Source organism: Nematolebias whitei, chromosome 17, assembly GCF_014905685.2.
Source record: "Nematolebias whitei isolate Nwh7 chromosome 17, NemWhi1, whole genome shotgun sequence".
Classification (NCBI taxonomy): domain Eukaryota; kingdom Metazoa; phylum Chordata; class Actinopteri; order Cyprinodontiformes; family Rivulidae; genus Nematolebias; species Nematolebias whitei.
The window spans coordinates 27,252,209-27,266,365 of NC_056514.1; the positions used below are offsets into that span (position 1 = coordinate 27,252,209).

The window sequence follows — 14,157 nt, forward strand, 5'->3', positions numbered from 1 at the left end:
TATATGTCAAGGAGACATATATAAGGAGAGGTCATCTGCTGCCTTTTATACTCTTGGCATCTCGTTAAGGAGATTATCTCCAGGTGTGGAAATTTTGGTGCCATCTAGTGTCTTCAGAAAAGCAGGAAAACAGGAACTCCTACATCTATAATAGATAAAATATTGATCCTAATGCTTTCACAGAACCACACACAACTGAGATGTGCACTACTGTTCTTTACAGTTTTGTCAGACATGTTAAACGTCATGCTTGGCTGCTATAACTTCCTGCTTCTTCTGTCTTTCCACTTCTCCCCTTCAGTGGAGCCGGAGTTCAAGTATGTGGGCAACATGCATGGCAACGAGGTGCTCGGCCGCGAGCTCCTCATCAAGTTCTCCCAGTTTCTCTGTGAAGAGTACCAGGCCAGAAACCAGCGGATCACGAGGCTTATTCACGACACACGCATCCACATCCTGCCCTCCATGAACCCTGACGGCTACGAAGTGGCAGCCAGACAGGTAATGTAAACGCTTGACAAGCTCTGTGCTGTCACGTGCCAAAAAGAAAACCAGAGAAAATCTCCCTCAGGGGCATCTTTGGCTGTTTTTCTTCGGCACTCCATCTGCTACTTATGGAGGAAAAAAATTCCATTGCTTTCCTTGTTTTTGTCAGCAAAACAGAAATGTTCAGGTCCCTGAGTGAAACTAAATACCCGTATGTTAAATCAAAGCGTGTCACTCAGCTCATGGTTTATTTGACTCCATGTGAAGCCATCTGTTTTGACTTCAATTTAACGTTTGTTTGAGGCAAAACGCAGAGCCCTACAATATTGGGTAATTTATATTCCATTTTTTCCTTGTGTCTGTAATAATGCAGTCTGAGAAAAACCCTGTTTCGTAGAGGTAACGGTGAAACCTCAGATCACATATACTCTAACACAAACACATGTGCCTGACATCTTTAAGACTAATTATATGCCCAGAGGCCAGCAGTAGCGCAAGATGAACGAAAGTCCCTGTCTTCATCACTCATGGTGCACGCTGTACTCTAATTTAGTGCTTAACAGATGTTTAGGCACTGCAACATCTGGTCGACAATCATGAGACTGTTTTGTTTTCCGGAAACTCGGATGGCATGGTGTTGGTTCTGTCTTATAATTGTTTTGCTTTTAAGGCCAAACAAAGAATTCTCTCGCTCCAGTGAGCGTTAAGTTCTACATAGGTTGGTTTCCCTTTTCCCAGTTTACACATCTCTAAAGGTACTAAAGGTAACTCTAAAAAGGTTGAAGGTGATAAATGCTAGCTAAACAGGAAGTTCTACGCCACTTGAACCAGTACCGTATTTTCCGCCATACATGTCGCACCGCCGTATAAGTTGCATCAGTCTAGATATGTCTAATAAAATGGAAAACAAACAAATACGTTGCTTTGCCATATAGGTCGCATAGATTATGCGTCACTGCTGACGTGTCACGTTTGTTGCGCGGCACCGCTGACAACCCGGAAATGTGGGCCGGTGTTGTGGCAAAAATAAATTGGCTGCCAAATTGCGGCCATGGGAGCGTGCACGGGAGGGCTTTAACAAGAATTGAACAAGATTAACACTTAAAAACAATTATTTGTTTGCTAGAAATTATAGCAAATGTGTGTCTCAGTTGAACGTTTCCTTAATAAATGCACTTTGACGGTCAAATCAGCTGCATTTCAAAAGCTGATTCGCGGAAGCGGGAGCACGCAGAGGGATGACTCGCTGTGCATTTCTTTGAAGTTTAACAAGATAACTGCCTAAAAACAATTATTTGTTTTCTTCACTTTATAGTAAAGGTGTGTCTCAGTTGAACTTTTCCTTAATAAATGCACTTTGACGGTCAAATCAGCTGCATTTCGCCTGGGCGGCGCAGCAAAATGCAGCTGATTTGACGTTTGCTTCAGGAGTTCCGGAACGAGACGAAGGTGGCTTGGTATGGCAAGCCAAGTGTTTAATTAATAGACACTTTTACCTATTAATGAGACACTTGGCTTTCCATAGTAGTCGAAGGCCCTCTACCCTAGTGGCTGAAAATGGTAGTGTTTAATATTGTCCATGTCAGAATAAATGAAATCTTCAGATCTCAGCCAAAAATTGGATTATAAATGTGGGAACAAAACATAAATATGTCGCTTCGCTGTATAAGTCGCAGGCATGCTAATTTATGCAAAAATGTGTGACTTATACGCCTGAAAATACGGTAGGTTTTAAATACCTTTGACAGAGCAAACATCAGTACACTGAGTGAGCACTATGGTCCACATTGTGGTTTAATCACTGGATTGAGCAACTTTTTAGTTTTTTCTCATTAAAAACTCTTGGTGATGATTTGTTTTTAACATTTGAAACAAATTTTGGCTGCTGTATTTTTCAGACTACAAGGTGCACCAGATTATAAGATGCATTAAGCAAAACTAAAACATTATGACAGATTTTTGAGTGCCGTGTACCACATAAAATCAGTCTGAGGTGAGTAAGCACAACCAGAATTAATACATAAGGTGCACCAGATTATAAGGCTCACTGTTGATTTGTGAGAAAATTAAAGGATTTTAAGTGCAATTTATAATCTGAAAAATATGGTACATTTTTCTTAAGCGTGACACTGTATGGTCACACATTATTGCCACTGTCAATGTTATTTTTAGAGTAAAAAGCACTTTTCAAGCAACAATCGACAACATCAAAGTGCTGCACAGTAAAAATGGCAATAGAAATACTAATCACAATAAAAATAATAATTCTAAAAATGTCAAAAGATGGAAAGTAATAAAAACAAAGAGATAAAATAATTTAAAAACTCTCTCAAAGACAAGAAATCAAATCAAGTTGTGAAGCTTTAAAATGCTGAACAGCAGTTTGGAAGTGATTGCATGTTAACACGTCTTCTTTTTGAATACAAAAGTCAGAAATACTGAAATTATTCTTGATGCCGGAGTTTCACTTTCCAATTAGGAAGTTTCCCACCAGCCCAACTTCCAAAGCCAATATGTCTGCCGTTCACATAAACAAGGTGAAAGCTGCTGTAACAAATTATTTATTCGCATTTGGCTTGTATCTTCTTAATTCAGTCACACACACAATTCTGTCTAACCTCTACCAGGGAACACATTGCTACAGTAACTAGAGAGATTGCATTTCCTGCAAAAATGCAGTGTGAATGCTTGAAGAACTTGCTGAAAGAAGCTGAAATTTGCTTAAAACGTGCTGAAATGTAACTGAAATATAAGAACAATCCTAAATTACCATACTATTTGCTGAATTTGGTTTAAATAAGCAGAAATTAGCATAAAAATTAGGAAATTAGCTAAAAAGCTGAAAATAGCAAAAAAGAGCTGAAAAGTCAGAAATAAGCTTAACCTACCAGACTGAACTGGAAAGAGATTAAATGAGCTAAAAAAATGTGAAATTAGCTGAAAAGGCTCAAATTAGCATAAAACATCTAAATAGTAGCTGAAATAGCAGAAAAATCTGAAACTAGCAGGAAAAAACCTGAAAGGATCATAATAAGCTGAAATTAGCGTTGAAAAGTTACTTAGGCTGAAAGTAGTAGAAATTACCATGAAAAACTTGAATTTGTATGAAAACAGCTGAAATTAGCTTTAAAATAGCTAAAAATGTAGCTGAAAATGTAGAACAAGCTTAAATTAGCACAATAAAGCAGAAAGAACATGTTTGCCCAATTAGGCTGAAAGAAAAAGAAATTAGCACAAAAAAGTGGAAATTATCTTCAAAAAAGCTGAACATAGCAGCAACAACAAAAAAGGCTGAAAAGTAGCTAAAAAGACAGAAAGAAGCTTAAATTATCAGAAGTAAGTGGAGAGAGCACAGCTTTGCTGAATTATGCTGAAAAAAGTTTAAATGACTGCAAAAAATATGGAATAGGTTTAAAAAGATAAAATTAGCATTAAAACAGCTAAATCAAAGCTGAAATAACAGAAAAAGCTGGAATTTGCATGAATAGGCTGAAAGGGGCATAACAAGCAGAAATGAGCAGAAATAAGGTAGAAGAAGCACAAAAATGTTGCAGAAATGTAGCAGAAAGAATCTGAAAGGAGCACAAACCAGCTAAGAAAAACAGCTGAAAGTAGCTGAAAAAAGTTTAAATTTGCACAAGAAAACTGAAAGAAGCTGAACCAGAACAAAATGTAAAAGCAGCAGTAAAAGGTTGTAAACAGATCTAAGGATTTGAAGGATGTAAAATGAACTCAATTCATTTTCTATGAGGAAAAAAAATGGTAGAAAAGGCTAAATATTCCAAACAACTAAAGTTGCACCGATACCAAAAGTCATAGCAGGATTTCCTGAACGAGCTGAATGTTTTGATGTGTGATTTGTTGAAATGGCTTGAAAACGGTGGTATGAGAATTGCATCAAAAAATGTAGGGAAGAAAAATGTATCACAATTGTGTGAATGCTTCATAAACATTCACACAATTGATTGCTTTATTATTAGCTTGTATTGCTAACAGTAATTAGCTAGTCGAAGAGCACAAAAACTAGCACATCCCACCTGAAACTGGAACACAGTTAAATTGGGGTTTGACTTATTTGCTTGCTTTTGCAAAAAACGAGACACACCAAAAGACCAAGTATATGTTTTATGTTTCTTAGATGCTGGTTGGTGTTTGCTGTATTCATCGTGTGGGTTTACTTTGTTAGCATTTAAAGTAAAATTTAACAAGGAGTCATAATTTCTGCACCATTCCAAAAAAAAAAAAAAGTCTTGTCCTCATTATGTTGCTTCTTAAGATGCAGATGATCAGAATAAACACAGTTAACCAAAATTTATATGCAACAAAGTACAAAAACACAGTCAAAAACCTGTTTAATGATTACAGATGGCCACTACATGTTGGGAAACTCAGTTACTGCTTCCAAACAAAATTGAAACCTGCAAATCTTTAGCCTGGAAGCCAAACCCCAATCATTCTGTCATGATGTTGGGAAAGATGGTGATTACTCAACACTTCTTCTTTGTATTTGTGGGTCCACAGGGTCCAGAGCTGAATGGATATCTGGTGGGACGAGGGAATGCCAGAGAAATTGATCTGAACCGGAACTTTCCAGATCTGAACGCCCTCATGTACTACTATGAGAAAACCAATGGACGAAACCACCACCTTCCTCTGCCAGACAACTGGGAACTACAGGTCAGGAATCCTATCCACAAAACCCTGTTTGTATATCTGTGCAAACATAAGTGGGTTAAATAAATTGAAAAATGAAAAGGTTTGGGGATTATGGAAGAGTATGTGTATTGTCCTTGTGAGAATGTGTGTTGAATATTGAGCAACCGTAACATTGCTGAGTTTTCTTGGCCTTGACTTTGTTGACATAAAATAATTGTTGGGATGAGTTTCCCATGCCAGCTGAGCTTTAGACTGAATAAAAAGAAATTGTCCTCGTATTTTACCACTAAGAAGAAAATGTCCCTGACGGGATCTTTGTTGTTGAAAGTGTACAACTCTTTAGGGTTTGTGTGTTTACTTGTCTTGAAGCTGGAGTTTTTGCATAAAAGAGAGTAAAAACTTCAGTGTAATTCTGTCTAACGTGGTTAAAATAAAACCAAAACTAAAACTTTGTTTAAAATATAAACTGTTTTGTAGGTTTTTTTTCTGTTTTTGTCATCCAAGTACTTCAGCATACTTTCAGCTATTTTAACCAAAATGTTCAGCTCATATAGATGGGCGCTGTGATTTTTGGTATTTAAACTTTTATACTCATAAAAAAATTTTACCTTTATTTTGCATTTTGGTTTCTTTTAAATGAATACGTTGTTTTTAGGCTAATTTTAGGTTTAGCGCTTCTGTTTTGCTAAATTTAGTTGTTTGCAACTGTTGTGTGCATTTTAGACGCAATTTAACAGATTTTTTCTTTTGGCTGTTGTTTTGCAAATTTTAGCTTGTAGTTTTAACTTATAGCTAATGTTGTGCTTATGTTAGCTTTTAGCTAAAAGTATTATTTTCTGCTAATTAGTGTGCATTAAAAATGCAATATTATGATTCTGTTTCTCTTTATTATCTCTTCAGGAGATAATGCTATGACTCCTGTTTCTTGTGCACCTTCTGTGTTGGTTTCAATGCTTTTAGGCCTAAATTTCAGCCGTTTGAAAACTTCTTGCTCATAAGTAGCATCATATATTTCATTGCACACTTTTTTTTTTTGCAAATTAACCCCCGACCTTTTCTCTAGTTTTAACAATAGTTGTTTTCCTCCTATTTTTCATCTTTTAGTTAGCTGGTTTTAGCTTTTAAATACTGTTTGCCTGGCTTTAGTTTAACAGTTTTCTTAATTTTAGCATTTGTCTACAGTTTAGTTCATGTAAGTTTTTAGCTATTGTCTTGCTATTTTTATATTTTGTTCTGCTTGTGTTACATTTGAAAAGTCAGTTTCGGCTACTTTCTCAACTATTAGCACAGCAGTCATTCAGCGCTCAGTAGTCACTGCATTTTCACAGACTTTTTTTTGGCGTCTTATAAAAAGCGTACAGGATACAATAAGTGGCAAACATATTAAAATCTGTCACACTACATATGAAGACGTACAGTGTCTGTTTCACTTGGGCTGAACATTTTTGTCTTTTTGTCACTGACACGTGAAGCTGAGCCGACTCACTGCAGTGTCAGAATGCAACTGTGAACCTGCAACTGCATTTTTTTTTTCAGAATCTCCACATAGCTGCTAAAGCTGTGATTTCACTCAAAATTAGCTGATTGCTGCCAAGTTTGTACTTCAAACTTTATATCTGAGATTTTACTCTGTTCCCATTTATCAGTGGCAATAAACCACAGCTGAAGTCTTGGGTTTTTGTCAAACTCTGTGAGAGTTCTTGGCTTTTTTTTTTTGACAATAATTCAGTTCAAGTTGAGACACTGCTCCTTTCTGGATAACTGAATGGCTTATGTACTTATTCTAGGTCCCTGTAGTGTAAAATGTACAGAAGAGGGAATTATAAAAGCATGTGCTGTCTTAAGTTTTTGCTAACAGGTTGCCAAAAAAGCACTTTTCAAGCATTACGGTCAGATCCTTGGAGGTATCTCAACTTTATCGTCAGACACAAAGAGCTGCCTGTTAACTCCTTCAGGTTTCCTGAACTGACCTTGCAGATTCCATAAAATCCCCACATGTCCAGGTCTGTTTCGCCTGCTCAGAAAAATGTATGTAACACATTCAGAACCCATGATGTTTCCTTGTATTACCGTCTTCATTTAGGCTCCGAACAGAACATGCAAAACAAGGGGTTCTGTTAGGGCGAACATCCATAAATCTTCAACCTGCTGCTGAGCTTTTTGCTTTGTGTTATAAAAATATGAGTCACTCTGGAACTCCATGGTTCATTTTCCATTAAAAAGGTTGAAAACATATCGACTCAACACGTTTCTCTCCTTCAAGCTTGAGCAAAGTCAGCAAGTTGCGTTCAAATCCTTAAGGTTGAACATCTCAAATGCTTTTTACAGGATCTGGGAAATGCATTGTTTGATGTGCCAAAATGTACAAATTCCCTCAGGGTTTGAGGATCAATTCTCAGTTGTTTCAAAGACAACACTTTAACGTTCACTAGATTAACAAAGAAATAAATGACATTTATGTAAAGAGGAGTAGAATGGAAATACATGAGACTAAGTTTATCTTCTATTAGACCCGGAAGTGTCCTTATTCATTTTTATACTTTTTGTCATTCATTCATTCAAACTTTATTTATACAGATTAATCACATTGAGCCTCAGAGACTCATTTACAAGTCGGACTTGTTTTAAACAGACAAACAGACAAAAGTAAGGAAAAGAGAAAACACGAGGGGGAGGGGAGGTAAAAAAAAAAATCATATCTTGCACTATGTCCTGGCCGGAGTACAGTGAGAGTGGGAGAAAAAAAAGACCTCACACATAAACAGCCGACATAATGACGTCATAATACATGTATGCATGAGGAGGCCGACGAGTGCAGCGAGTGGTCCGTAGACTGCTAGAAAGTTCCATAGTCCTGATAAGATGGTGCAGTGTCTATCAGCCGGTTCAACTCTGACTCAGATCCACAGATGCCGTTTGAGATAGCTGGCCAAGTCAAGGCCAACTAGGGAAGCCAAATTCAGATAACACCATTATTTTGGGTCAGGCAGCCTCTGCTTGATTTCCATGTCTGCCTTCGAATTTCTGCAGTACAACTCAGTGGCGATTCCAAACAGCCAAATTTTGTGGTCACACCGCCGGACTGAGCTTGTAGCCTTCTCCGAAGACGATTCTTTCCCGCTAGTGAGTCCCAGGAGCCACAAGTGGCCTGTGATTCTCAGAAATCACATCCAGTTTACAGCTCAGCTCATACAGCGTCTGAGTCTGAGAGCGTACTGCTCGGTACATTTCTTCAAACAAGCCAGGCAGCTTTACCAAGGCCAGAACGGCATTTGTCAATAAACCAGGTAACCACCGACTCCAAAAAGCAGAAATCTTATCATAAATCCAAGTATGTACACGTCTTCAACATCCGCAACGGACAGTACAGACACCATCTTTCACTGTCCCCAGGAATCCATAGTACTGTATGTCCAGCTGCGAGTGTCCCTTCAGGGCATGAGGGCTCTCCGTCGCCCTGTCTTCTCGTCAAGAAAATTTTATAAATTGCGTTACACTTTTACTTCATTTTTGCTTTTAGATGCCTTTTATGTATTATGTTATTTGCTGTTTGACCAGGTTTGTGTTGGCATCAAGTTTTTTTTTAAATAGACCCTTTAAAGCAACACTTACACCACAAATTTTTTTTCTGGCTTTCAGCTCCTGCCTGCAAAATAAACTCCAGGTAGTGTAGGTAAAAAAGAAACTAAACAATAACATTTTATATAGAGAGTGTTCTCATTATATTTGTGTCTTTTTGTTCTATGAATATGCTTTTTATGGTTAGTGGACTCACTGACAGTTTCTGTGATGATGAAGGTAAACAGAAAAGCAGCCACTAACCTTATGCAGGTGAGGGGAGTGCCACCTGAAGGAGCAGGGCAGGGTGATGTCACCGTCACAGACAGGACTGCAGCAGAGGAGCAGGTTTGAGAGAGACGGGATCCAGAGTAATATCCAGAGGTGAGAGTCAGATGTAGAGTAGAGGGTCATTAACACTATCGGTATAGTGTATTATTGGTATCAAGAGGCCCAATAATAAATCCAAGAGGGAGATCCGTGATCAGGGCAATATGGTAACAGGCAAGGAGCAGGCAGGTCGATAATCCAAAAGACAGGTGTGGGGTCAAGACAAGATAATCACAGAGTTGTGACTTGAACACTGTATATCTACTTCCACGATGGGTTCGATAATCTGGCAGAGTAAGGGCGGCAAGAGCTCTTAAGTAGAGTGGGGCACAGGTGCATGACATGGGCTTGATTAGGCAGAGGTGCAGACTAGGAATGTATGGAAGGCAAGACTTGAGATCAGAGCATGACAGGTCAGAAAACATGACAATTTAGAAATGATCATTTTCTAGTTTGGGAAAAACAGTGGGCCTGAAATGTTGCAATAATAGAACTTTACACGGTTATTTTCCAGTGTGTTCTTTTTTATGTGTGCTGTTTTTTTTAGTCCAGCATTTTATCTACAGTAGTTAATGGATTATATTCTCAAACATGGACAACTTGAAGCCCCAAGCCTCCTGCTGGCCTCCTGCTGGCCTCCTGCTGGCCTCCAGGCCCAGTCATGTCACATTTATTAGTAACACAGCCAAGTGATGAGATGTCATTCAAAGGTGTGAGCGAAATGAAAAAGTATTTACTCTTTCTTCACCACAGCACTTATCTCCTTTTGGGGCTGAACCTTAGGACTCAGTCAGTTATGGAGTTTTTAGAAAGTTATTGTGCAGTTTTAAGTTTCTGTAACAAAAGTCAAGTCAAAAGAGGCTTGTCTTATTAAAAATGGGAAACAGGAATCTCTGTTTGTTTCAGCTTAAGTCTTTTCCACAGTTAATTTTACACAGACTATTTTCTACTGACTGAATTGCATCTTCGAGAAATAAATCTCCTTTTGAACAGTCAGTGAAGCACTGAGAGTGCTCTTGTGTGGATTTACACTGATTTAAAATATTCTTTGTGATTAAAATGATAGTTCAGAGCTTTTGAAGTGGGAATCTGTGGCTCTGATATGAACGATTCTGATCTTACCTGTTTTATATAGCACGTTTAACAAACTCAGTTTAATTCAGATAACTAATCTGAAAAATATAATTCAAACACGATTGAAAACACTTGTACAAATCAGTCACTTTCCTGCTACACAGTTATTTATACAATTCTGTTTGGAATTTGAGATATGAGTTTTATTAAGGTTTCAATACACTTTTGTCCTGGACCTGTTTGGACACTACTTCAGTTGAGTCATTCGAAGAGCTAACAGATAAAATATGAATCGTTTCAAACCTTTCTATTCAACCTGCAAAAGATTTGAAGCACCCCTTAAGGCTTTTTCTTTCTTATGAATCCCCTCACCATGTTGAAATGTTTTACTTCAGCGTAACTGAAGCTTCCCAGATATCTCAAGTCCTGCTGTTTGGTTACAGCTGCTGCGTTCAAGGTCGGTAGTCTGTGTTTACTGTCTGACATGCCGTTCTCAGGGAGACCTGGGGCACCTCGTCTCCAAACACGATGCAAGCCTGGGAACGTATGAGGATTGTTAGCGCTGGCATAGAAAATAAACAGCATCCCAACGTGGAATTTCAAGGTTTAAGGCTTTAGCCATGCATTGAAGATACCATCTGGGAAGAGCTGTGCAGAATTATATGACTTAATTAAAGAAAAATGTTTTATTTTACTTTACATAGTGCACGCTTTCTGTAGAAACGACAGCTGTGATTTCATCCTAGGGTCTGTTTTTAATTGGATGTCAACACTGGAGTTATTTTTCTCCACATGCTAATTATAGGTTTCATTTATCAGAAACCTATAGACATACATTACTTACACATCATCAGGGTGTCAAGGCTTCACGCTGACGGGCATACAGGTGCAGAATATTTAACAACTTGTCCTGATGTAAGCTCAATCATCCAGGTAAATAAAAAATAAAAAAAGTTAAATCAGGTCATCCTTCTTGGTTAAAACGTCTCGTTTTTCATCCAAAAGACTTGGTCAGTCTGAGGCCATGCCACAAACTCAGTCCTATAAATAGCACCTTCTCAAAGTGGATAAACCAGTTTGATGGAGACCTCCAGAACCAGCTTAGGGCCTTGAGTTTATCAGGTGAAAGGCTCCATGAGTCTGCAGGCTCCACTTTGCATCTATGCAAACACCTATGACCTTTATATCATTGTGGCAGCATGGTGGCTCAGTGGTTAGCACTGTTGTCTCACAGCAAGCAGGTCCTGGGTTCAATCCCCGATTGAACCTGGGGTCTTTCTGTGTGGAGTTTACATGTTCTTCTCGTGCTTGCGTGGGTTTTCTCTGGGTACTCCGGTTTCCTCCCACAGATTAAAAACATGCATGTTAGGCTGATTGGTAACTCTTAATTGTCCCTAGGTGTGAGCGAGAGAGTGAATGGTTGTTTGTCTTGTTTGTCTCTATGTGGCCCTGTGATGGACTTGCAACCCATCCAGGGTGTACCCCGCCCCTCGCACAGTGATTGCTGGACATGGGCACCGTGACCCCCGTGACCCAAAATGGAAGAAGCGGGTAAAAGATAATGGATGGATGGTTAAATTGGCCAGGTTTATCTCCGGATGGTTCTGTGAATAGCAAGCGGCCAACAGGGCATTAATGATGGATTGTTAGACTGATGGTCCTCCTTTGACATGTGAAAAGTTGGTTCTGGAGATCTCCATCAAACTGGTTTATCCACTTTGAGAAGGTGCTATTTATAGGACTGAGTTTGTGGCACGGCCTCAGACTGACCAAGTCTTTCGGATGAAAAACGAAACGTTTTAACCAAGAAGGATGACCTGATTTAACTTTCTTAAGATCTTTCTTAACCCAAGATTTAATCTTGCAAGATGGAGCAGCATTGAAATAAAAGCATGCAAGATGTTTACATGTCGCTTCGTCTCCAAGTCTGCTCACAGGCAGTATAAGGAAGATCTTCTCCTCTCCCGTGTGGCTTATTTATTTAATGAGCTAACGATAAGATGGTTAAATGATCCAACAATAACTGTTTTATTCAGTGCTGTTGTGGTGAGGGCTCTCAGACAACCTTCAACTAAAATTTACACAGAAAAAAGTATAAACTCAGACCTTTTTTTAAAAACACAAATTCACTTGAGATTTGTTGAAAAATGCCACGTCAGCAACTATATTCCTGACCTGTATGGTGTGTTCCTTGGTCTTCATTATACTGTTTGATCTCACTAATAGTCTGTAACAAACCTCTGATGCCTTCACAGAACCGCTGAGACTAAACTACACACAGGTGGACTTTATTTATGAATTATATGACTTCTGAAGGCGGGTTTGAGTTAAGGGGATCATAAAAAGGGGGGCAGAATATTATATGGTGCACTTTCAGATTATCTGTGAGCAATTATGAAATCATTGAGATATCTCATGTTGGTCTGTTATGTAAGATCTGAGCAAAATACTTCAAAGTTTGTGGTTGCAACATGACATAATGTGGAAAAGCTCAAGGGGTCTAAATACTTTGTTCTGACTTGCATTTCTATATAAACGTTTTGTTTATTGCATATATATATTTTTTTTTTACTTAGTTTTATTTTCCATTAAATTTCCTTACAGGTTGAACCAGAGACTTTAGCGGTCATTAAATGGATGCAAAACTACAATTTCGTCCTGTCGGCCAACCTCCACGGAGGAGCCGTCGTAGCCAACTACCCGTTTGACAAGTCGAGAGACTCTCGCACCCGAGGAAGGACCATGTACGCCACCACTCCGGACGACAAGATCTTCAGGAAGGTGTGCAGCAGATTTAAAATTCTTCCCAGATGGTAAACGTCTGATATCATGGCTCTCTGCTGTGAGTAAACATGTGGATGAAAGGGTCTGCTTGTGTGCGATGGCAGTTGGCGAGGACGTACTCGTACGCGCACGGCTGGATGCACAAAGGCTGGAACTGTGGAGACTTCTTCAATGAGGGGATCACCAATGGGGCCAGCTGGTACTCTCTGTCCAAAGGTAAGAAAAACCTCAGCTCCTCTTGTGACTCATCTGTTCTTTAAATTCACTCATTTTTCAACAAAACTGGTTTGGCTCTCAATTAGCTCCTAATTTTAAGGCAAGCAACACACCAGGCAGTTCAGTTTATGCTGACAGTCTCACTGGAACCTCATTGTTCTATGTCATATAGGCTTCGCCCTTTAAGGCTGTCGCTGATGGGTTTATCCCGTTATGCGCAGCATAAGCACTGAAAAAATTTAGTCCACGCCCACCTGCTGTGTGGGCCCCACCCGGTCCATATAAATTACGTTAAGAGCGGGAAATCGGCTCCCATTTTTTCTTCAGCGAGCTAAAAATAGCACTGTCAGAAGAACAAAGAAGGTAAATTGTGTAAATGACCAACCTTTGTTAAGGATGCTTGGCCCGGCAGTCGACCTCCGGTCGTCCGGTGAGTTCTCCTCCCCGAGGAGAAGATGACGAGCAGTCTTATTCCAAGGTAAGCGCCGGGGAATATTTCCCAGTGACAGGTCACTACACGCTGGACAACGCCATCTTGTATTTTTTCCTCTTATCGCCGACCCTCGGGGCGAACCGGATGGTTCCTCCGGGACAAGGCGTGCTCAGCTGCAGCCCCCGCTGCTCATTCCCTCCTGGGGAGCGTAGTGTAGGTGGAGGGGGGCTGAGTGAATGCTCACCCCATCCCACCTCGTTTCGCATCGGCGATCACACCGCTCCCGGCCGACAGCGCCCTCACGGTTGCCCGGCGGAACCCAGGAGGAGGCTGACATGAGGGGACCCCTTTTTTTCTACGTCCCACGCCTTTTCCTGCCAGTTCGGATGATCCGGCGGGAAGGTTGTTTCACTGGGCTCCACTCTGGCTCACCATCTTGATCCATACGGCCCCGTGTTCCAACAGGACGTTCGACGGGCGAGGCCACAGACGGTTCTTCCTGGTAGATTGGGGGAGTCGGCCCCCAGCCCACACCCATCACCAGAGTTGAGGGATTCACCGAGCGGGGCTATTCCTTGGTTACCCCCCCTTGAGCCAAGCCTCGCGGAAGCCTTCGGAGCGAA

General features: G+C 40.0%; 1 protein-coding gene across 1 annotated transcript in view; it reads left to right on the forward strand.

The window, feature by feature from the left end:
* LOC119423498 (carboxypeptidase N catalytic chain-like) overlaps positions 1 to 13,145 on the forward strand; it is an 18,238-nt gene extending 5,093 nt beyond the window's left edge. The window contains exons 2-5 of the mRNA XM_037690894.1: positions 302 to 498; positions 5,005 to 5,160; positions 12,706 to 12,882; positions 12,990 to 13,145. Of these exons, the coding sequence (XP_037546822.1) occupies positions 302 to 498; positions 5,005 to 5,160; positions 12,706 to 12,882; positions 12,990 to 13,145 (686 nt within the window). The remainder of the gene's footprint in view (positions 1 to 301; positions 499 to 5,004; positions 5,161 to 12,705; positions 12,883 to 12,989) is intronic.
* Positions 13,146 to 14,157: the final 1,012 nt, after the last annotated feature.